The sequence below is a fragment of the Rhinolophus sinicus genome, chromosome 15 (assembly GCF_057876585.1).
Source record: "Rhinolophus sinicus isolate RSI-liver-muscle chromosome 15, RSI-T2T, whole genome shotgun sequence".
NCBI classification, from domain to species: Eukaryota; Metazoa; Chordata; class Mammalia; order Chiroptera; family Rhinolophidae; genus Rhinolophus; species Rhinolophus sinicus.
The window spans coordinates 73,718,503-73,740,839 of record NC_142515.1 but is presented as its reverse complement, the minus strand read 5'-3'; the positions used below and the strand labels follow the sequence as shown (position 1 = coordinate 73,740,839).

General features: G+C 54.2%; 2 protein-coding genes across 8 annotated transcripts in view; one reads left to right on the top strand and one right to left on the bottom strand.

The window, feature by feature from the left end:
• GNG7 (G protein subunit gamma 7) overlaps nucleotides 1-22,241 on the top strand; it is a 144,213-nt gene extending 121,972 nt beyond the window's left edge. For 5 of the 7 annotated variants that reach the window (XM_088792241.1, XM_088792240.1, XM_088792242.1 and 2 more), the window contains 3 exons: nucleotides 2,016-2,126; nucleotides 11,741-11,873; nucleotides 18,403-22,241. The gene's annotated coding sequence lies outside the window, so the exon portion shown is untranslated. Of the gene's footprint in view, nucleotides 1-2,015; nucleotides 2,127-11,740; nucleotides 11,874-18,402 lie in introns of those variants that run through there. The other 2 variants (XM_088792230.1, XM_088792231.1) reach the window with 2 other exon arrangements.
• GADD45B (growth arrest and DNA damage inducible beta) lies at nucleotides 11,967-13,984 on the bottom strand. The gene is made up of 4 exons (XM_019743992.3): nucleotides 13,696-13,984; nucleotides 13,505-13,606; nucleotides 12,916-13,138; nucleotides 11,967-12,676 (listed from the first exon to the last, which is right to left on the bottom strand). The coding sequence occupies exons 1-4, from the start codon at nucleotides 13,737-13,739 to the stop codon at nucleotides 12,563-12,565; spliced, it is 483 nt and encodes a 160-aa protein (XP_019599551.1). The 5' UTR covers nucleotides 13,740-13,984; the 3' UTR covers nucleotides 11,967-12,562.
• Nucleotides 22,242-22,337: the final 96 nt, after the last annotated feature.

Sequence of the window (22,337 nt, the reverse complement as noted above, 5' to 3'; positions counted from 1 at the left end):
ATGACTCGGAGCCTGTTCACCGTCTCCCCGCCAGTCTGGGAGCTAATTACTGTCAGGACGAGACGGGTTGGCTGGAAAGATGAACAAATCGCAGTGTGTCTGCGGCACGTCTGGGTCTGCAGGCCGCACCAGCGTCTGTTCTGGGGGTGTGACTCGTGACAACCATGCTGCTGTATGTGCAGGGGGAGCCTTGGGCGTTTGCTTGAGTCCTGGAGGGCCTCTGGTGGGTGATCCGCCCAACATTCCTGTCTGCTGTGTGTGTGTGTGTGTGTGTGTGTGTGTGTGTGTGTGTGTGTGAGAGAGAGAGAGAGAGAGAGAGAGAGAGAGAGAGAGAGAGAGAGAGAGATGTGTGGGAGCGTCTACTCTCCTTATAGAGAGAGTGGATCTAATAATAGTAGTTACCTCCTAGATTATGAGGAACCAATGAATTAATAAATGGAGGTGTTTACTCATCACAGGACCCAGGAGTCCCACCCTTAGGTATGATCCAAGAGAAGTGAAAACAGGTCGACACCAAGACCCCAGGTGAATGCTCATAGTTTTGTTTCTAACTGCCCACCCCCGCCAAAAAAACTGCAAACAGCCAGGCTATCCATCCGTAGGTGAAAAGGTAAACTGAGGTCCACCCATACCATAGACTACTGGTCAGTAAATAAAGAGAAACAAATTAACCTTGAAAACACTATAGCTAATGAGAGAAGCCAGACACACAAGGCCACACAGTGTGTGATTCCACTTATGGGAAATGTCCAGAACAGGCACATCCACAGACAGGACGTGGGTTCATGGCTGTCCCGGGCTGGGGAGTGACCGTTAATGAGGAGAGGGTTGCTTTTGGGGGTGACAATGTTTTGGAATTAGAGGTGATGATTGCACAACTGTGAATACACTAAAGACCACTGAATTATACACTTTAAAAGGGTGAATTTTATGGATGTGAATTATATCTCAGTTTTTTTAAAAAAAGGAACAAGCTACTTATACATGCAGCAACATGGCTGTGTCTTGAATGCATCATCTGAGTTTGAAGAGCTAACTCAAAAGGCTGTGTGATCACCGTGTGACTCTATTTCTGTGACTTTCTGGAAAATGCCAACCTATAGGGACCGAGCAGACTGGTGGTCACAGAGGCTGGTAATTGGGAGAGGGGACTCACTGCACAGAGGGGCCGCAGGGGTCTTCCAGGATGGTGGACCTGCTCTCAGGCTTATTGTGTAAGGGTTACATGACTATCTGTCAGGATGCGTCAAATTGTACAAAAGTATGAATTTACTGTTTATGAATTATACCTCAATAAACCTAGCTTAGAAAAATGAATGTAAGGTATTTATAAAAATGCTCCATACACAATACAGAAATAGTAGATGATAGCTGTGTTATTATTGCTGCTGTTGCTATTGTTGTGTATGCAAGCTGCCCAGGCCCCATGAAACCAGATCCTCGAGTTTGGAGCTTGGAAGTTGGAGACTACTTTGCACACACTCAAAAACCACACACCGGGGAGAGGGGTGGTAGATGAGGGTAAAAGGGATCCAATATATGGTGAGGGAAAGAATTGACTCTGGGTGGTGAACACACAATGTGATATATAGATGATGTATTACAGAATTGTACACTTGAAATCTACGTAACTTTACTAACAATTGTCATCCCAAGAAACTTTAATTAAACACACACACACACATACTCACCCACAGACACACACACTAAGCACACAAGCATATGTGTATACATGTATATGAAAATAGTATGCATAGAAACACACACACTTGAAACATTTACACAAACCCATGCATGCATACAATTATACTCCATATACATACATACACACAAATGCATGTGTGCACACATGGGCACCCTCCAAAATATGCACACACACCCCTACACAAATACCCACATACACGTAATTATGCCTGCAAAACACAAACACACAGTACACACAAATGCATGTCACCTACACCTACACACCAAATACACATAGGCACTCACCTCTCTCTCTCTCTCTCCGCCCCCAGGAAATACAGGGGCCCCAGGAGTCCCATCTGAAGGGAGCACCTGCGACAGAAGGGGACAGTGAGTGTCTATGTGTCCCAGATAGGGTCTCTGTCCGTTTTGTGTGTCTGTCTGTAAGTAAGCTGGGTATTTCTGGGCCTCCCGTCTCTGTATCTGTCTCCAGGCACCCACAGGCTCCTCCTCCCCCTGCAGGCCTCCTCCTCCCAGCAAGGTCCCCCACCTTCCTGTCCCCACCTCAGGCAGCCAGCCCAGGCCGTGGGAACCTACTGTTTAAGGCTACAAGGGGATGAGAAGGTAGAGGGGGCCCAGCAGGGCATCTGCTTCTTGGTGTCCTGGGCCTCAGTTTCCCAGGCTGCTTTCTGCGGGTGTCCAGGAGCTGGTCCTCTGAGCCCCTCATCCTTCACAGCTCTGATCCCACCAACCTTCTGTAGACATAACCTAAGCCTTCAGAGGAGTTCAAGTGGTGGAGATTCCAGGTGCAATGGGGGGCACCTGGTAAGAGATATTGGGGAGTGAGGTGTGGGGCTCGCTGTGCCCTGAGGAACACCTCCAATCCCAGGTATGGACACCCAGTGGCCTCTGAGGGGGAGGTCAGGAGCCGGTAGCTGAGCGGATAGCACAAGCAGCTGCCAGGGAGGGAAGAGGGAAAATCGAGTGCCTGAAAATGTGTGCACGTCCACATGGGCTGGATGCATACATCTAGCTCTGATTTCTGCAGGTGACTGCATTAAAGTGGACTCATGTTTCCTGATCAGTGTGGGTGTGAGCTGATTCACACTCCTGCATGAGTGTCTAGAATGTCACCCAAGGATCTTTTGGTTATTCTCAGATGTACACGTGCTCAGCACATATAGACATTCAGTACATAGTTGCAAAATGATGTCTCCCTTTATTCAAAGGTTCACTCCACAAATATTTACGGAGCACCAACCAACGTCAGATGCTAGGGACACACAGTGAGCAATACAGACAAATATCTGTCCTGTGAAGCCTCAGGGTGAATGTGGACCCCGGGGGCCATTGCCTGTTCCTGTGGTCTACAGGCAACACAAAAGGGCAAGCCTGTGTGTATGTACGAGCATGCACATTTGTACGTTGGGTGCAGAGTTTGCACATGCATGCACACAGGTGTGGGTGCACAGGTCCACCAGGCTCTTGTGCGGGCTTGTGCAAGCTGGGGCCTGGCTCATCCTTGGCATTGCCCGCCTGCCCCTCCCATCTGCCGAGAGTGCCCGGGGCCAGGTGGGGCCAGGCGGGCCCGGAAACCTCTCCCAGCTGCTGTGCCCAGTTTCAGGGAAGCCACCCGCTGGCATCCTGCCCACAGAGCCCGCCTGCCCTTGCATCTGTCCCCTGGGCTTCCAGGAAGGCCCCAAGAGGCCCACTCCACAGCCCTGCATGCCTGAGTCCACCACCCAGACCCACACAATGCAGGGGGTGTGCAACCTACTTCCTCCCACACCTTCAGAGCCCCTCACCATGGGGACCAGAAGAGCATCAGGCAGAGCAGAGTGTGCAAGGGGAATCAACTAAGGACATACACACATACACAGGGCCCTCGGAGACAGTCTCTGCATACAGTGGGCATTTGCAGGGACTCTGCACAGCGAACATTTGAACTGGGAAAATGTTTGCACTGTCCTGATGACCACACGCATGCAGATGTCCACGCGTTAGGGTTTTTGCCCGCCATGTGGGTGCTTGCAGACCAGGGCATTTGAAAGTATAGGACGTCCCTGCTAATGGGTGTGTAAGCATGTCTGTGCCTTGGCTCAGTGGGTGCGGGCACACATTCAGGTGCCACACACAGTGGGTGTTTGAATGTCAGTGTCTGCACACAGTGGGCATTTGAGCACATGAGGGTGTCTGTTCTTTGTAGGTGTTTGTAGGCAGGTGAGGGTCTGCGTACAATGGGTGTTTGCTGCACTGCAGGACAGGGTCTACACACAGTGGGTCTCGCATGCAGGTAAAAGTCTGCACATGGGTGTTCTCACATAGGTAGTGTTCGCACACAGTGGGTGTTTGCACCCAGCAGAGGGCTGCACACAGTATGTACTGCACGCAGACAGGGGGCTGACACAGTGGGCGATTACATGTAGGTGGGGGGTCTGTACACAGTAGGCCTTGCAGCACATGGGGCGGGTGGTGGCGCAGCCCGCGAGCACGCACTGGGTCTCCGCGCCACGCGGCTCGACCTCGCCACCCCCTTGCCCGGCCCCGCAGGTCAGGTGGCTCCCGCGGGGCGTGGGGCGGCCGGCGGGGCAGGGAGGCTATTCCCGGCGCTGGCGCGGTGCCCGGGGCCTGCGCGCCAGTTCGCCCGGGGAAGGCGCCGCTCACAAAGGGAGGGTCTGTGCAGACGCCCCGCCCTGGGCCCGGCCGCCAAGGGCCGGGGGAGGGAGACGCCGCCGGGGCCGCCGCCGGCGCGAACCCCCCCATCCCGGGCGGCCGCAGACACCGCGCCTGGCGGGCACCAAAGGGAGGCTGGCACCGCCGGGCACGGGAGGGGGTCGGCGGCCCAGGGCACGGGCTGTGCGCCCAGGGCGCACCCGTGGGGGCGCTGGTGAGGGTCGGGACTTGCGAGTGGGGAAGACTAACTAGGGAGACAGGCCCCTGCACTTCGCCCACTCAGGGATTTCTCTGTCTCTTGCACACCCGCCTCTGTCTCCAATTATCCAATTTAGGGACCGAGGAAGCCAGGACTCCTGCCTGCTAGGGAGGGGTGTCTGGGGCCTGGGTCAGCGCCCCTCTCCACCCCCAGAGTGTCTGGAGAGAGGGTGGGGCGGAGGGAAGGCGTAATGAGGGTTCTCAAGGCCCAGCGTTGTGTTAAGCGCTTCCGTGCGTTATGCGGTTTCACGTCGCCACGTGGGAAGGCGATGAGACTTCCCCTTCTATATATGGGGAAACTGAGTCACACTTGCCGCATGATGCTACAAGCTAGTAAACCGCCGAGAAAAGATTCTAATCCAAAGCTGCCGCTGTCTCTCCCAGTGTGGCCTGAACTCTGCCCCTTCCCCGCTGCTGCTATCCCCAAGGCATTTATGGCGCGCCTGCTGTGTACGCAGAGGCACAAACACCGTCCCACGTGAGCACGCACGTGGTCTCAGGCTCGCGCTTACACACGTGTGTGCTCACGCATGGGGCGGCGCAGCCCCTGGTGCACAAGGGTCTTTGACTGCCTGCGGTGCCCCGCACCGTACCCCTGCCCCTGAGCCTGGGAACCTCCAGCGCCCGGAGTAGGGGGTGGGGTGGGAACGAGGAGGAGCGAACAATGAAGGGAAAGCACAGGGAGGGGCTGCGAAAGGAAACCCCTCCCGCCCCCCGCCCCCCCGCCCCCCCACTGTGCAGATGGAGCTTCTGAGAGTCTGTAACGTGTCTGCAGGCTTCCTGGCTCGTCATCCTTGGGGGAGGGATGTCACTAGGGCTGTCACTCTGGGTTATCTAGGTCTCTGGAGGTCACCCTGGGACCCTGGGTGTCTGTAAAGCTGTTTGTCACTGGCATACAGTTCCACGTGAGGGCCTGTCTCACTACACTGTGGTAGGGGCTGGGGCTGGCAGCTCACAGGTCTCTGAGGCCCCATCTTGCACAAATCAGGGGGCGACATTCCCAGACTCTCCAATTCCAGCAGATAAAACCACCACCCTCCTTGATTGCCTCCACACTGCCAGGTGTGCCCAGTTCTGGGTTGGGCACCACTGGGATCCCGAAAATCTAGCAGGGAGGCCACATCCTCGGCCTGGGAATGGAGAGAAAAGAAGCAGAGGGGAGGCACTTGCCAGAGACCCAGCCAAGACACCCCAGGAACCAAGGCAGGGAGCCTAAAAGTGCTTGGTGGTGGTTCGAAGAGGGAAGGGAGAAGGTGAGGACCAGAGTGGGACATTCTGACTCTGGGGATACTGGGTCTCCCCAAATCACAGTACTGTCTGAGGATCCATCATACCTACCAAATGGAAGGAGCCAGAAGTGTAATGCTGTGCCCCTGGCTGCCCATGCACCCTGAGTTCTGAGACCTACTCTTCAGAGATGCTACCCCTGTACCATCACGGCTGCCTCGGGCGATTCCCAACACCCCACAACTTTCCTGGGGCTTTTCTCTATCTGGACCCCTCTGAGTGGGCAGGAAGGAGAAGAGGGGCTGGGTGCACCTGTATGTCTGAGAACTTGTAGCCCTGTGTTTTTTTCTCTCGTCATTTATTGGGCCCCCACTGTGCACTAGTCTGTGCTAGTATTGGGAGAACCAGAGGGAACAAGATAAGGAGAGGTGTCTCTTGGCGTGTGTTCCTGTGTTCCTGTGTACCTGTCACGTGAGCCGAGCACCCCCGCGTCTCTGTGTGCCTGGGAGTGCTGTTTGGGTATTTTGGGTGAGGTGTTGAATTGTGTCTCCTCCAAAGATGTTGAAGTCCTCACCCCTGGTACCTGTGAATAGGACTTTATTTGGAGGTAGTTAGTGTCTTCGCAGATAATTGAGTTAAGATGAGGCCATGAGGGTGGCCCTGATCCAATACAACTCGTGTCCTTATAATGAGAGGACATTTGGACACAGAGACACACCAAGAGGGCAGACCATGTGAAGATACAGGAGAACATTTACAAACCAAGGAATATCTGAGGCCACCAGGAGCAAGAGGGGCCTGGAAAGATCCTCACGGCATCAGAAGGAACCAGCCCTGGCGACACCTTCAGCTCGGACTTTCGGCCTCCAAAACGGGGAGCCCATACATCTCTGGGACGCACCCCCCTTCCGTATTCTTTGTTACGGCTGCCCCAGGAAAATCATGCAGTGGGTGTGTAGGGGTTAAGAACAGTGGTGTGTGTGTATGTGTGTGTGTGTGTGTGTGTGTGTGTGTCCATGCCTATTTGCAAGTATGCACACCTAAGTGTATGCCCTGCACACGTGTGTGTGTGTGTGTGTGTGTCTGTGGCCTTCCATGTCCGCAGCTCAGAAGAGATAGACCTCGGACCACCAGCCACATCTGCTGCCTCCCCGCGGAGGTGAGGCCCCCGGGCCACCTGACTTCTCAGGGAGATGCAGAGTTGCGGGGAGAAGGCTCTAGGTAGAATCGGGGGACCCCTGGGCTCCAGTTCTGGGAGCCGAGGCCTGCTCTGGGGAGTCCAGGAATTGAGGCCCAGCCACACATGCATGTGTACTGCCACCACCCCATGTCGCAGTACAGGTACTGCCGCCCGAACATCAGCTGTATGCAGAGGTTTCAGAGACTAGCCCTACTTAAGGCAAACAGATGGTAGACACCCAGTCCAGGTAGAAAGAACCTTGAGCAGTCTCATACCGACTCACACAGTAATAGCTAACACTTCCGGAAGGCTCCCCACTGTTCTGAATGCCTGATATATTCTCACTGGTTTAATGCTCATGACAGCCCCAAGAGATGGCTCTCCCACTCCTGTCCCCACTTGGCAGGTAAGCCTTAATCCAAACAGGTGAAGGAACTTGCATGAGGGCACAGGTCCAGGTCCCAGCTTCTCTGCGCTGGCTGGTGTCACTGTCTCTGGCCAGGGCTCAGCCCTTGGCAGGCTAGCGTGTGTCCCTTAGGGATAAAACAGTTGGTCCCAGAGAAGGAGGTCAGTGATAGGTCAATCTCTAGTTTGATGCAACTTGGGGCTCAGGCTTGAGTCTTTATGTCACAAGCTTTTATGACATGTCAGCTAAGTCCCAGGCCCTGAGCTCGGCCACATGGGGCCGAGGGGGCCAGAAAAACAGACCCTCTCTGAGCACTCTTGGAGTCTGCAGCCTAACACAGGACACAGTGAAGAAGTCAATGATGGCAGGACAAAATGTCATTTCATTAGGGCAGGTGCCAAGAAGAGAAGGTGGACGGAGCTGGGTGGCTATCAGGGTCTTGCTGGAGGGCTTCCCTGAGGAGGGGTCACTGACAGAACAAAAAGGCAAGTGGGCATTGGCTTGGGGGAAAGGTAGGGCGGAAGGGTTCTAGGCAGAGGGGTCAGCATGCACAAGCCAGAGGTTAGAGAGCCAGGTGTGCACGCATTGTCTGGAGGCAGGGGGTGTGTGCAATGCCGCACGTGGAGGTGTGTTCTGACCATAAACTGCGTCCCTGGAGTGACTTCCTATATATCCCGTCTACATGGGAGGGTGCTGTAGTACACACACTGGGGGCCACAGATACAGGGCGGCAATCCGAGTCCAGACTCTGAGAGCGACGCGTGCTACCACAGGGATGAGTCCCCAAACATGCAAGGGTAGGAAGCTACTTGGTGTGTGATTCCATTTATGTGAAATGTCCCGAACAGGCACATCCAGAGAAAGAAGGTGGATTCATGGGTGCCAGGGGTTGGGGGAAGGGAAGGGAGAGTTCCTGCCCCTGGGGTTTCCTTTTGGGGTGATGGAATGTTCTGGAACTAGTGGGGATGATTGCGCAACTTGGTGTAGTACACTAAAAACCACTGAATTACCCTTTAAAGGGTGAATTTTACGGTATGTGAGTTATAGCTCCATTGTCTATAAATATAAACAAGTCTAACTCTGAATCACGCAGGCCTTCGCTTGGTCCCTGACTCTGCCACCGTCCAGCTATGTGACCTTCGGCAAGTCACTGCACCTCTCCTAGCTCTTGTGTTCCCTTTCGGTAAAAAGCACTTATGATAATGGTACTTACTTTGTAGGGTTGTTTCTAGAACAAAGCGATAACAGGGCGGAAGGGCAGGCCCAGGGCACCATCAGCTATTTTTGTGCTACTCCTCCCACCAGGGAGGCCGTGTCTGGCTGTCTCCTCCTGGCCCCCAGCCTGGTCCCCAAGTCCAGGGATGTGTTATGTGTTTTATGACATGCTTACAAACCCATTCCCTCTTCTCCAGGCCGGGAGGGTTCAGGGAAATAGCTAGAATCCTACAAACCTTTGAGGCTTGGTGGCAGCGAGCATATCTGTATTTACACATTGGGCACCACGAGCGTGTCCCTGTGTCCATGGCATGTGTGTACTCGTGTGGACATACGCTGGTGAGAGATGGTATGTCTAATTGACAGACATGGAAAGGCAGCTCAGAGAAGCCAAGCTGCTGTCTCCAGGAGATCGGGGTACAGCTGGAATCTGAGCCCTCTGCCTGGGAGTGCGTGGACCTGAGTACGTGACAGTGTGTATGGTGTTTGGGTAGCTGTGTGCACGGCTCTGAGTACATATAACCTCGTACGGGGTGTGTGTATGTCTCGGACCCATGGGTGTGGGTCTGGACAGAGGCAGGTGTAGGTACCCCGAGGTGAGCATGTACCCCAGCCACCCCAGCTACCTGCACCCTCCTGCTGAGGTTGCAAAATGTCTCCTGGCACCCCAGTGATGGGAGCCCAGGGGAGTCACCTACAGCTGTGACTGAGCCTTGGTGACCTGTGACAACTTCTACCAAGTCCAGCGTGAACTCTGGTGGGTGGGAGGTACTGAGGGTGGTGCAACCTGCTCCCCTCCACCCCTGGGTTTTCCCCAGGGGCTGACTAGCTAGCTGGCCACCAACAATTCAAGACTCCTGGCCAGGCTGTGGCAGCTCCACTCTGGACCTCAGTCTCCTCTTCTGGAAAGTGAGATATCAGCACCATTCCCATGGAGCAACCGTCAAGGTTAAGGGTGTTTGTACCAGGGAAGACCAAATAAGCCTAACTGCCGTTATTAACTCAGCAAAACAGCAGCTTTGCAAGCCGATTCCTAGACTTAATACTTTTCTTAATGACAGCAACAACAATACCAACAGTAATGGTGATAGAAGGACTACTCGTAAGAGCCAGGACCCTCTGTGTTCATGCTGGTGACAGGGGAGAGTCTGGGGTCCTGGGAAGTCACATGTTCCTCTGAGCCTTCAGTTCTACACCCCAAAAAATGAATGAACCAAGTATCAAGCGTTTAAATGACACAGGATCGGGCCAGGGCCGCTGAGAGGTGCTGGAGCCTGGTAAAAGGAAGAGTCTGCACTGCTGCTCTTAACTTGATTCACAATTGTTTACCACGGCATTTTCTCTTTTTGGTTTGCATCGTTCGAGTTTAAAAAATAGTGCTTGAAAATATTCTTTAACTTGATGACTGAGGTTTGAAGTGCTGCTCTCGTAAATTTTGCATGGAAGGCGTGTCACCCTGGCCTCACCCTGGTCTCAGCTGGGCTGGTTCACAGGGTGACTGTGAGAGGATTAGAGATGAATCTGGAAGTGCAGGGATATAATAGTGCTGATAATAGTAGTATTAGCAATAATGGCCAATCCTTTCTATGCTTTCTATGTAGGAGGCGCTGAGCTAGGGAATAGACTCTTATATTTCATTGAACTGTCTCAAAAATATATAAGTAGGTAATATTATTATCCCCATTTTGCAGAGGGGAAACTGAGACACAGACGTATCCACAGCGGGTCACACAACTGGAGTCCCATCCATGCCTTGTATCTCCTTGGGGCCCAGGAGCCTGGGGTCTTGCACCCACTGTACAGGGGACTGAGGGATGAGAGGGTCAGAGGTCACACAGCCCTTCTGGATGGCCAGGGTCACGATGGGAACAGAGGGTCCCAAGCCCGCAGGAGTCAACGGGGATAAGCCTCCCTGGAAGGAGCTGATCTGACACCAAGAGCCTGAGCTTCTGGACTGACACTTGTCCCTGCTCCTTCTTTCCCCTTGAGCTCCCCACCTCAGGAGGAGATCCTTCAGCCTCTGCTGCCCCGCCCAGCTCAGCCAGCGCCCACCCACAATCTGGTGGAGTCCCCCTTTCTTCCCCTAGGCACTTCAGTCTCCTCACTCCCTTCCCCCACCTCCTACAGGGGTTTATTTCACCCACCCCTAGCCCCTCTGGGTTTCCCCCCCACCTTCCGCCATACCCAGCTGTGCTCCCCGCTCCTCCCCGCGGGGGCTTGGGTCCCTCCACTTAGCATCTCCCCTCCCCCACCTCGTACAGGTGTTTCTCCGCCCCTCCCCCCTTGGGCTCTCCCCTCCTCCCAACCCCGGAAAGGATCCCCGCCCCTCCCCCTCCCTCTGGGACTTCCCCCTCTCTTTTTCCCTCCCCTCATCCTTCCCCGCGGGGCTCCCCTAGTCCTGTGACTCGGTGGGGGGGGCGTCGGGGTTTTCCTCACGCGCCCACGTGGGGCTCTCCGTGGAAAGGTCGCGGCCTGAGGGAGGAGTCCCCTCACTCCATCTCCCCCAGTTCCCGGACCAGGCAGAGGGGAGGTGAGGTTGCCCAGGCAGGAGCCCACCCTGCAGACTCAGGGCGCTGCCAGCTTCCAGCCCGGGGCAGTGGGAGTCACTGCAAGCAACTTGGGGAGAACAGGGAGGAGGCAAGCCCAACAGTTTCGGTTTGGAGGCAAAACACTGTAACGTGCCAAGCCCAGCTGGGCCAGGAGCAAGACTTCCTGGGGTATTTTTCTGCTTGTTGATTTTAGTTTGGGAAAAGAAAAAAAAATTTTTTTTCTTTAGTGCAGTGAAGAGTCCCATCCTGGGAAGGAGAAGGCCGGGGTAGGGGGGGGGGGGGATCGGGGGCGCGGGGGGGGGGGGGGGGGGATCCCCAGAGGAACTTCCTGCAAGGCCCAAGCCCTCGCTGTGTGGTCGCACATGCCCCCCCCCTTGACCTCTCTGGACCTTGGGCTGCGGTGGTGGCTGGGCAGGCAGGGGCTGCAGCCAGCCCTGGGGAGGGTGCATCTGTATGTGCCCAGAGGTTGGGGTTGGCTCCAGCACAGCCAGTAACAGCAGTGGCACGGCGGCCAGGTTTCGTAATAAACCGGTCTTTTAATTGCTACAGGGAAGGAGGAGGGAAAAGAAAAAAAAGAGGCAAAGATTTGTTGGACTTGGGTGGCGCCGGCTGCACAGAGAAGAGGCACTGTGTTTGCGAAGGAGCCTGGAGCTGCTAACAGGGACTTAAGTAACATTTCCTGGTGAGCCTGCAGGAGGGGGGCGGGCCAGGGCGGCTGGAGTGGGGGGGGCGGGGTCCTGGTCCCTCTATGAGGCCACGCACACACAAGAACCCAGAAGCTTTAGAAGTTTATTACAAGGCCATCCTCATAGAAGTAAAAATAGATGTATTTGTAAGCTTCCCGTCTCTCAGTGGTTCAAGTCACAGTGCAAGTAACAAAATATTGTCTATTTAGTTTGCAAACTGGGAGTTCATGGGTACAGAGCAACAGTAGCCCCAGCTCCCAGTCCCAAAGTTTAGTCCTGGTGAGGGTCTGCAACCCTCATCATCCAAGGCCCGCGTGCAGATGTCAGCTCCAACCTCAAGAAGGGTGGGGGAATGCCGTCAATCTCACCCCACTACTGAAGCGTGGAGTCCAGGCCTTCCCCCACTGCAGCTTCTGCTCTGTCACAAGGCCTGAGCTCCAGGGTCCCCTCTTCTGCTGGCCTGGGACCCCTCTCCTCTTCTCACGGTGGCCGCCCACTGGCGCTGCTCCAGGCTCACCGCCCTGGGGGTGGCCGCGCACTCCCCTCTCCTTGTCTCCAATGATTCTGCCCCCGATGGTCTCATGGGTTAGGTTGTTTTGGGGGGTTGTTCTGGGGGGAGGGGGGTCAAATATTTATTTATTTATTTTTGGCAGCAACTCCACCGGTTCTGATGCTGGCAGGCGTCTCAGCGCTCCTGGAGGGAGATGTAGGGGACCCACTGGTTGTTCCCCCGGCTCTCTTCACAGTAACTGGCTACCTCCACCAGGCCGTGGCTCTTCCAGGCATCTGTGTGAGGGTTCTGTGGGATGGGAAAAAGATGAGGTTCAGTGGTAGACCCAGGAGTGGCCTCTTTCTCCCAGGGCCCCTGTAGGGAAAACAGGCTGGTTCAAAATAGCTTGCAGGGTGACGAGGCCCCTGTGGGGCTGCCCACGGGACATGCCAATCATGGCTGAGGGCTGAGCTGGTGCAGGACTTTGTTGACAAACACCAGCCCAGGTGCCCTAGCGGGGCGGGGCAGACCCAGGAGGCCCAGCTCACCGTGACCAAGAGGCAGTGCAGGTCCCGGGCCTCAGTGGTGCCCTGGGTTTCAGTGGGCTCGCCCAGCAGCTGCGCCAGGCGTTGCATGCCTGACACCCGCACGATGTTGATGTCATTGTCGCAGCAGAAGGACTGGATGAGTGTGAAGTGGATCTGCAGGGCAATGTCGTCCTCTTCCTCCTCGTCGATGGCCAAGAGGCACAGGACCACGCTGTCAGGGTCCCTGAGGGAGACAGAGGAAGGGAACCGGTCAGCTGGGGTCCTGGGGAGGGGCCACCGTGCACGTGGAAATTTGCAAAAACAGAGAAACCGCAGGTGTGCAAGCAGCTGGCAGGGTGGAGGGGTAAGACCACGGTTCAAAGTATTGGGGAGTACGGTAGAAGCATAATAGAGAGAGAACGCTTGCAAATGATGCAGCGTCAGGATACTGCAGCCCCTCAACCCCCCAAAATAGCAGAGAGGTCCTCCATCCACAATGGGGACATTTGGGGAAGTCCCAGGCCCATGCAAGAGAGGGGTGCAGCAGGAAACCTGCAGAGCGGAGTGGGGTCCCCACACACGCCCCGCCCTGGGACGGGGTCTGACTCACACATTCATCAGCTTGGCCGACTCGTACACCCCCACGGTGAGGCGGTCCTGGCGCTGCGCGGCCACCAGCAGCTCCTCCACCGCGGCGCTCACCATCTGCATCCTGGGGCAGGGAAGAGGAGGGGGTCAACGCCCGGCCGGTCACTCGGCGCTCGGATCCCCTCCCGGCACGCCCGACCTCAAGTTACTTACTTCTGCGCCGCGTTGTCGCACGCCACCAGCTCTTCCAGTGTCATGTTGCAGTTATAATCCACAGTGGAAAGCAGCCCCACGACAATCCCAAAGAGAAAATAGAAAATCCGAAGCAGGAGAGCCCAAAACCTTCCCAAGGAGCTTGAGCGCTCGTCCCAGACCTTCGGATGGCAGCGAAATCCTCCCCCAAAAAGGCGGAAAAAGACTGCAAAGTTCTCAGCAAGAATAATCCAGGTGGCAACAAAGGAAACAGTCGAGCTACCGGCTTCAGCGATCTAAGCCCGCAGCCCTGGGCGCCGCCTTTTATAAACTGGAAAATAGGGCGTGTCTTCTGCGGCCGTCCTCCCCGCCCATTGGCGAACCCACAAGGCGATTGGTCGGCGTTGGGGCGCCGCGCGGGGGCGTCCCACGTGGGGGCGAGAGCCAGGAGGAGGGTGCGGGGGGGGGGGGGGGGGGGAGCCAGAGTGCCAGAAAAGAAAAAAAAAGCAGAAGTTTTTCTCCTGATTTCCCGGCAGCCGCGCCGCGTTTCGGGGCGCGCGCGGGATTTCCAGCGCGCGAGGCATACCGGACTTTCGGGGGCGGGGGGCGCCGGAATCCCCTCCCAGTCCCTGGAGAGTCCCCGGGCCGCGAGTTTCCCAGATTCTGCTGGGGGCTTGCAGGCGTGGTTTGCAGCCTGATCCCTCCCAGGTGGTGATGGTGAGGGTCTCCCTTGAATGCAGGACCCTAGACATTGGGTGACTAAACTTCTGCGTCCCTACCTGTCTAATGGGCATGCAACTCCGGCTTTCTCGGGTTACGGGAGCGTTAAAAACATAAGGTGTACACAAGTAAGCGTTTAATAAACGGTGGTGGTCGCCGGAGGCCACCTCGAGGTCCCCAATGTTGGGGGCTGCGAAGTTCGGCCTGTTTCCCCACCTGTCCTATGAGAATGTATACTAGCCTCATTGGGTTGCAGGGAGCATGACATAAAATAAGGGGTACAGAGTAAGCACTCAATAAATGTCACCTAGTGGTCGCGAGAGGCCATCTCGAGGTCCCCAGCAGCAGGGGCTGCAAAACCCTAGGAGCCCTAAGGACAAGCCCGAGGCCCCCTGCCCACCAGCTTTGAGTTTCAGGGTGGGGTGCGCGTGGGAGGCGCAGGTGGCTGGGCTTCAGCCAGCTGTGCGCCCCCTGCCGGCGCCTCTCGTGCCACCATTTGTACCTGGACACCTGGCCTGGGAGAAATCAAGGAAATGGTTCATGTTTGTGCCGCACGCTGTCACCTCGGGTCCCCTTGCAACGACGGTCTTCACTTTTATTTCCTCCGTCCAGGGTGGGCGCTGATATGTACTGAGCGCGTACTATGTATGTACCAGCCTCCCTGTATCATGGTTCATTTAATCTCTAAGGACCCGGGAAGCCACACTTATCTGCATGATGAAAAAGGGCAAACTGAGGTTTGGTGAGGTCGCTACTCTCCCGAGCCACCAGCTACTTGGTGTTGGAGCCACACGTGTGCGCCAGGAACAGCCACACGCAGGGTCGGCCGCCAGTCTCACAGTCTCACGCGAACGTAGTTCACGAACCAGGCTGGCAGGCCCGCGTGGGACTGTCCCCCACGGCCGATTGGGGGCTCTCAGGTGACTCACAGCTGTGTCCCTTCCCCCGCTAAGCCTGGGGTCTTGCCTCAGCCCCACCGCTCGGTTCCCCAGGCACCCGAGCCTGCGGACTCACTGACGCATCGCGCCGCCTCCGCGCCGCCCACCTTGGGGGCGCGAAATGTCCCAGGCGCTGCGAGGCGCGGCGGCCCCACCTGGTGGCCGAACGGTGTCTCTGCGGCTGCAGCGCCGGAAGGAAGGACCGGCTGGGGTGGTGGGGTGAGGAGGGCTGGAACTTGGGTAACAGTTGCAATATTTGATATACACAATATTTTACAGATACAACATGTATTTAATAATATCCAAATGCAATATTTTTTAAAAATCAAAATTTATGCAAAACCCCATCCATGATGAAAAAAGTTCAAGATTTTAAATGTAGACAGGATTCAAAAGGGTGAGGACTAGGAGAAGCCCTGGGAGGTGAGCTGTACCGGTGCAGGGTCAGATCCTGTTTATTTACAATTTTGATTTTTTCTTCACCGTGGATTTTTGTGTTGATTTTGATTTTTTTAAAATACTGCATGAAAATATTCACCTTGATTGAATTTTTTGGTGCCTCCTTAGGTTTTGCTCCTGAGGCCAATGCCTCCCTTGCCCTGGGCCCATCCCTGAGGATGGCCCTGTCTGCCCCAAGGAGAGGTGACACATCTACCAGGGTGAGGGGACCCAGAACCACCCCCATGAGAGAATGTGTGAGGCGGGGACTTCCCCGGTCAGGAAAATGGTGGGTATATTCATACCTACCTTGCAAATGAGAATCCATTAACGTAGTTACTTTTTTATCAATGTTGCATTGCACTGAAAATACAAATAAGAACAAACATTTAGGGAGCGCTTATTACATGCTAAGTATTTTGTAAGCAGTTTTGCCCTCAATGGAGTAGCACTGGTGTGACTATTCCAGGTTTACAGAGGAAGGAATTGAGACTCAAGAAGACAGTGTTACTGGTTCAAGGGCACACAGCTGGAGTTCCCTGAGGATATTCCCAGATACTGTAGATATTCCAAGGTTAGGACAGGATGTTTGGAGTCTAGAAGGAAAGAGCTGAGGAGAATGCAGGTCAGGGAAGTCAGAGTAGGGGAGGACAAAGCAAAATGAGCCCTGAAGGATGAGTATTTGTTTTCCTGGTAAAGATAGGAAACCGATTGCCATGCAGAGGACCCAGTGCAGACAGAGGCGTGGCCTCTCAGGGTGAGGCTGTCATCACTGATGCAGAGGACAGACCTGGACACATATTCTTTGAGGTACTACTTTGCCCTCCTTAGCTGAGGAGAGCGTTCACATTTTTGGCACAAATTTTAAGAGGCGCCAAAAAACTCAGTATCAAGATAAATAATCTTTTTTCCTCCCATTTTTTAAAATCAAGATTTAATTCACAGATCCTAAAATTCACCCAAAAGAGTTCATTGGGGTTTGGTATAATCATAAGTTTGTGCAACTGTCACCACTACTCCAGCTTGAGATAAATAATATTTTTAATGCAATAGTTTAAATCAAAACCCGCGTCACAACACCCAGACGAATGGAATATTAATGTTTCCCACCAAGGCACGGTCAGTGCCAGCGCCCACAAGCCTTAGGAACCCAGCTGAAAGGGGAAATCAGTATGACTGATCCTGTCTTGATTTCAAATTGTGAAACTATCTCTAGCATGACATTTTTCTTTTGCATGTGTTTTAATTTTTTTTAATGTTGCATTAAGTTATGATTTTTCATCATGACTGAGTTTTTGCCTCACCTTAGTCCCAGCCCTGCTTCTTGGGACCCTGTTTTTAAACCCCAGCCCCCCACAAGCAAACTTGGAAGGCAGGGGGTAGATATTCCCAATGGACAGAGTTGGGAAACCAAGTCTCCAGAAGGGTAGGGAGTTGGTCTGCCTGGGAGGAAGGTGAGTCCTGGGTTCCCTCTCAGCATGGTGGCTGGAATTCAGGAGGGTTATGAGTCCAGAGCTGGGGAGGGACATTGATAGATGTGAGTGCAAAGTTAAGGCCCCTATATTGTGGGAGATGTAGTGGGCCAGATGTTTGTGTCCCCCCAAAATCCATATGTTGAAACCCTTCTCCACAGTGGGATGGTATTAGGAGGTGGGGCATTTGGATAGTGATAAAGGTTAGATGAGGTCATGAGGATGGGGTCCCCATGACGGGATCAGTGTCCTTACAAGGAGAGGAAGAGAGATCAGAGTCTCTGTCCACTGTGTGAGGACACAGCACTCAGGTGGCCATCTATAAGCCAGGAAGGGGGTCTCACCAGGAACTGACCCTGTCAACACCTTGACTGTAAACTTCTAGCTTCCAGAACTTCGAGAAATAAATGTCTGTTGTTTAAGCTGCCCAGTCTATGGCATTTTGTTATGGCAGCCCGAGCAGACTACGGAAGGAGGGGTGTGAGGGGCTGGGGTGAAAAAAATGGGGGGCAGACAGATCCCCCCAACCAGCACATGGGAGGGATGGGGGTGACCAAGAAGACTTCTGACTGCCTGGGTTTGAATTCCAGCTTTCCTTCTGACCAGCCATGTGAGCTTGGGCATTATCCCACCTCCACCCCCGTGCCTCAGTTTCCCCCTTGCAAATGGAAATCGTAGCATTGCCTAGGATTGTTCTGAGCACAAAATGAGTTCATTCTGTTATCCACTTTAGAAGACACTGGTCGTGCGACCTCTAAATGGGGGCTGTTATCTAACTCTCAGACACTACAGGCCTACTAGGTGCTGATTTGGCACTGGGTGGGGTGGTCAGGGTGGGCTTCTCTGAGGAGGTGACCTTTGAATGGAGACCTGAGTGACATGAAGAAGCCAGGCTTGGGAAGCTGTGAAGGGCAGTGTTCCAGGTACCGCATGTGCAAAGGCTTTGAGGCGGGACAGCAGCCGACATATTTGAGGAGTCCCAGGAGGCCCAGGTGGCGGAGCAGAGTGAATGAGGGGACCGTCGGGAGATGAGGTCAGCAAGTCCTGAGTGGCTGCAGGCCCAGGGGTTTGGGTTTACTCTGGATGCACCAGGAAGGAATTGTCAAGTCTGAAGCAGGGGCAGGACTGGCCTCTGACATCATGCTTGTTTTGTTTTGCAGAAATGAACAAGACATGATTCCTGTCCCCAGGGAGAGGCTTCCTGGTGGAGGCGAGTCACCTGAACTTTGAGATGTTGGTAAGATAAGGTGGGCTTGGAGGAGGTGGGGATGACACACCAGGTATGGGAGAAGGCAGGAGCTAAGGTGGGGAGGCCAGAGGCCACGCACATTGGGGACAATGCGGGGAGCTCTGCTATGAGGTCAGGCTAGCCTGGTTCAAATCCCATGTCCCCTGCTTGCAAGCTGTGTGTCCTTGATGACTTAACCTCCCTGAAACTCCCTCTCGACGTGGGAGAACCAGGTTGTCCAAAAATCATAAACAATGACCTAGACTGGGTTTGGCATTGAGAAAGTGCTCCGTATACCTTCTCTATTGTAGTTAGCTTGAAAGCCACTTGAAGCCATCCCCTCCCTCCCTGGATGCCCGTGTCCACCTCAGCTGGCTCTCTCTGCAGCGCCCAAAGGGCCCCTTCCAGAACCTGTCTCACCATGTGTGTCCTCTGCTCACCATCCAAAGACAAACATCACCGGAAACCCTCCCTATTGTTCTTAGACTGTACCAGGCATGTCCTCCGTCCAGCCCTTTTCTTTGCTGGTTCCCCCCCACCCCTGGACTCCCTTGCCCACCCCATGTCATCTTGCCTCTGTCTCTCCTCTTTGTCAGGCTTCCTGGGCCACCCACTGTATGTTTCACACACCCCCACCCCACACATTTCATGCCCCCCCCCGTTTTTCTTCTTAGCACTAAATACCACATAACGTACTACCTATTCAACTTATTCGCCAGAGCTGTTATCTGCACCCCTCACTGCGACATCAGCTTTGCCACGCGGAGTTTTGGTCTGTTTTGCTCAACGTGGTGTTCCTGGTACACAAGTAGGTGCTCAATAAATGTGTGCTGGTTGAATGACTGAATGAGTCCCCAACGTCACTCTGAGGGTCTGGGCATTATTTTAAAAGGATACACTTTTTTTTTGAAAAATGAAAAAGCATGATTTTTATGTGCATATACGATGAACATGTGTCAAAGATTGTATTTAATTAACAAGAAGAACAGAGAGATGTCGCCACCGGTTCAAAGAACTCAAAGAACCACACATTTCTAGGCAATCAGGATCGGGAAATGAATCTGCTTAGTAGGTACAAATTGATAGAGAGCAGACCCCAACTTTCCGTCAGATAATTTGTTTCTCTGGACACGTGGAGTTTAGTCACTTATACGGTTTGAGGGCACAGTTCCTGTCAGACTGGCCTGGTTTCAGAAGTCAGCTCACTACTCAGGGCTCACTTCAGACCAGCTGGCTGCAAATCCAGGGCTCCCCACGATTACCCTGGGGCTCAAAGTTTCACTGGGACAACTCAGAATGCAGGAAAGTGCTCTATTTGCAATTACAGTGTATGAGTCTCCTGGGGCAGCCACAAACAAGCCCCACACACTGAAAACAACAGGAATTCGTTCTCTCCCATTTCTGGAGGCTAGACATCCAGAATCAAGATGTCAACGGAGCTGGTTCCCTCTAGAGACTGAGGACCACGTGCCACCTGCCCCCCCCCCTACAGAGGGCAACCACTATGTTGACTTCCAGGATAACCAGTCCCCACTTTCCTTTCAATTATATCACATTTGGGAGCACCCCTAAATAACACAGCTAGTTTGGCCACGTTTTGAATGTTATGAAAACGGCAGGGTCCTGTAGGTATGCTTCTACACTTTGCCTTTTTGTACAATCCTATAATGGGGAGGTCACCCTGTGGATGGGTGTTGCTGGGTTGCATTCCTTTTTACTGCTGTGTAATATTCCACTGTGTGAATATACACAAGGGTATCGGGCTATATTTACCAATGGATATTTGGGTTATTTTCAGTTTTTGTTTCCCTATTACAACAAACAATGAAGCTTTCAACCCAAATCAGATCCTCTTATGTGCTAAGGACAAGAGATAGCCTCTGGAGAGCAGCCAGCAGGGACCCGAGGCGCTCAGCTACAGCCTGCAAGGACCCAAACCCTTCCACTAACTGCATGAGTGAGCTTGGAAGTGAGTCCTTGACTGTAGCTTTGTGAAGCCGGGAGGCAGACCACCCAGCTAAGCTGCTCCCAGATTCCTGACCCACAGAAACGGGTAAGAAATATGAGTTGCTTTAAGCCACTATATATTTTGAGGTTAGGTTTTATGCAGCAATAGATAACTAATACGCTGATGTTATATTACATATTTATTTCCTTCTTTAATATGTCTCCGCGCACTGGAAGTTCTCATTCATTTCCATGTCCACTGTGCCTAGAACATGACTTTGTACTGGCTGGTCCCTTCCCCTAAAAGGCTTTCTCCCCACATGTTCACCTGGCTCATCCCCGAGTCTCTCCAAGTCCTTGCTCAAATGTCACATTCTCTAAGAGGCACACCCTATATAAGAATGCAGCCCCCTACCTTACATGCTCCCAAGCCCCTTTACCCTGCTTTTTTTCTCCATACTTACTAACTTCCAATACCCTATCATTTACTTATTTGTTCACTTCATTTGTTTCCTGTCTCCCTCCTCTGGCGAAAAGCAGGGATTTTTGTTTTAGTCATTGAGGCAGTCCCAGTGGCAGGCACACGGAGATGCTCAATCAATATTTATTGACTTCATTATTCCATTTTCCCACTTAACAAAAAGCTATTCCCATAAGCTCCTGCACTCGACCTACCTCCAAAATCAGTTGGGATGACAGGGTTCCATCCCCAGATTCCCGAATTCTGATCCTAGATTCCAGGTCTACCCTCCAGGCTCTGGAATCTAGGTTCTAGAATCTTCCCCAGGCTCTGGAATGGAGGGAGGGCCCAGATCCAGGCTCTGGAATCGGGAGTTCCCAGATCCATGCGCCAGAATCGGGGATCCCAGATCCAGGCTTCCCAACCATTGCCTCCACCTCTCCCCTAATCCAGACTCTGGAATCCGAGATCCCGAGATCCAGGCTCCGGAATTCAGGATCCAGGCCGGAAGCCAGCGGCTGCTGATGCGCAGAGATTTTGGAAAATGTGGCGCCAAACTCCCGCGCCGAGTCGGGGCGGCGGCGCCGCGTGTGGGGGTGGGAGACAGGGAAGGACCGGGGAGGCAGAGCTCGCGGGGCTGGACAGTCCCAGGCTCGCCGACTTCTCGCCCACCGCTGGCACCCCATACCCACAAAGCAGACAGCAGTTGCCCATTAACTTTCTAGCGCCCTGGGGTCAGAAGGTCCCAGGTTCGAATCCCGCCCCCGCCTAGCCCCTGCTGGGGTCTCAGGACAGGTCCCGTAAATCCCTGTGTGCCTCAGTTTCCCGCCCTGGAAATGGGCTCGAAAACCCATTTCCCGGAGTCAGCGCCCCGTGTCGTGCCTGGGGAGCTCGTGGAGCGTACACGCCAACTTGGCAGGGTGCCCCACACCTCTGGCTCCAGGGAAGGGGCGGGCTACGCCGGAGTTGACACCGCCCCCGCGTTCAGCGCCAAAGTTTGAAAATTGCTAGTACCTCCCAAACTGCGCGCGGGGAGCAGGAGCCCCGGCCCCACCCACGGGAAGCGCAGGGCTTTCTGGGACTTGGAGTCCAGCCCCCGGGGTGGGTGGTCTTGCGGAGGGCGGGGTGCTCCGAGCACCCTGAGGCCCCGCCTAGTGCTGAGAGATCGGGGCAGGGAATGGGGGCCAGACTTCAATTAACCGAGGAGAAGACTGAGGCCCGACCCTTAATATAGGAGGGAACGGTATCCTGACGGGAAGGCGGGGGACAGCACGGGCAAAGACCCAGAGGCGGATTGGATATCCAAGTGCCAAGAGGGGCCAGGGCGGTGGGAGGCAGGCGGCGGGTGGGACCTGCTGGGCCTTGAATGACAGGCGAGTGGGGATCAGGTTTGGTGGTCATTTGGAGCTTTGATGGGGAGTGGATTTAGCTACGTGGGGGGGGGGCGGTGGAGGGTAGGA

Bases quoted from the DNA above. Each gene is read 5' to 3' on its own strand.
- GADD45B (XM_019743992.3), bottom strand. From the start codon at position 13,739: ATGACACTGGAAGAGCTGGTGGCGTGCGACAACGCGGCGCAGAA. The intron at 13,607-13,695 runs GTAAGTAACTTG...TCCCTGCCCCAG, and splicing joins TGCGACAACGCGGCGCAGAA to GATGCAGATGGTGAGCGCCG. The intron at 12,677-12,915 runs GTGAGCTGGGCC...CCCATCCCACAG, and splicing joins TGCACTGCCTCTTGGTCACG to AACCCTCACACAGATGCCTG.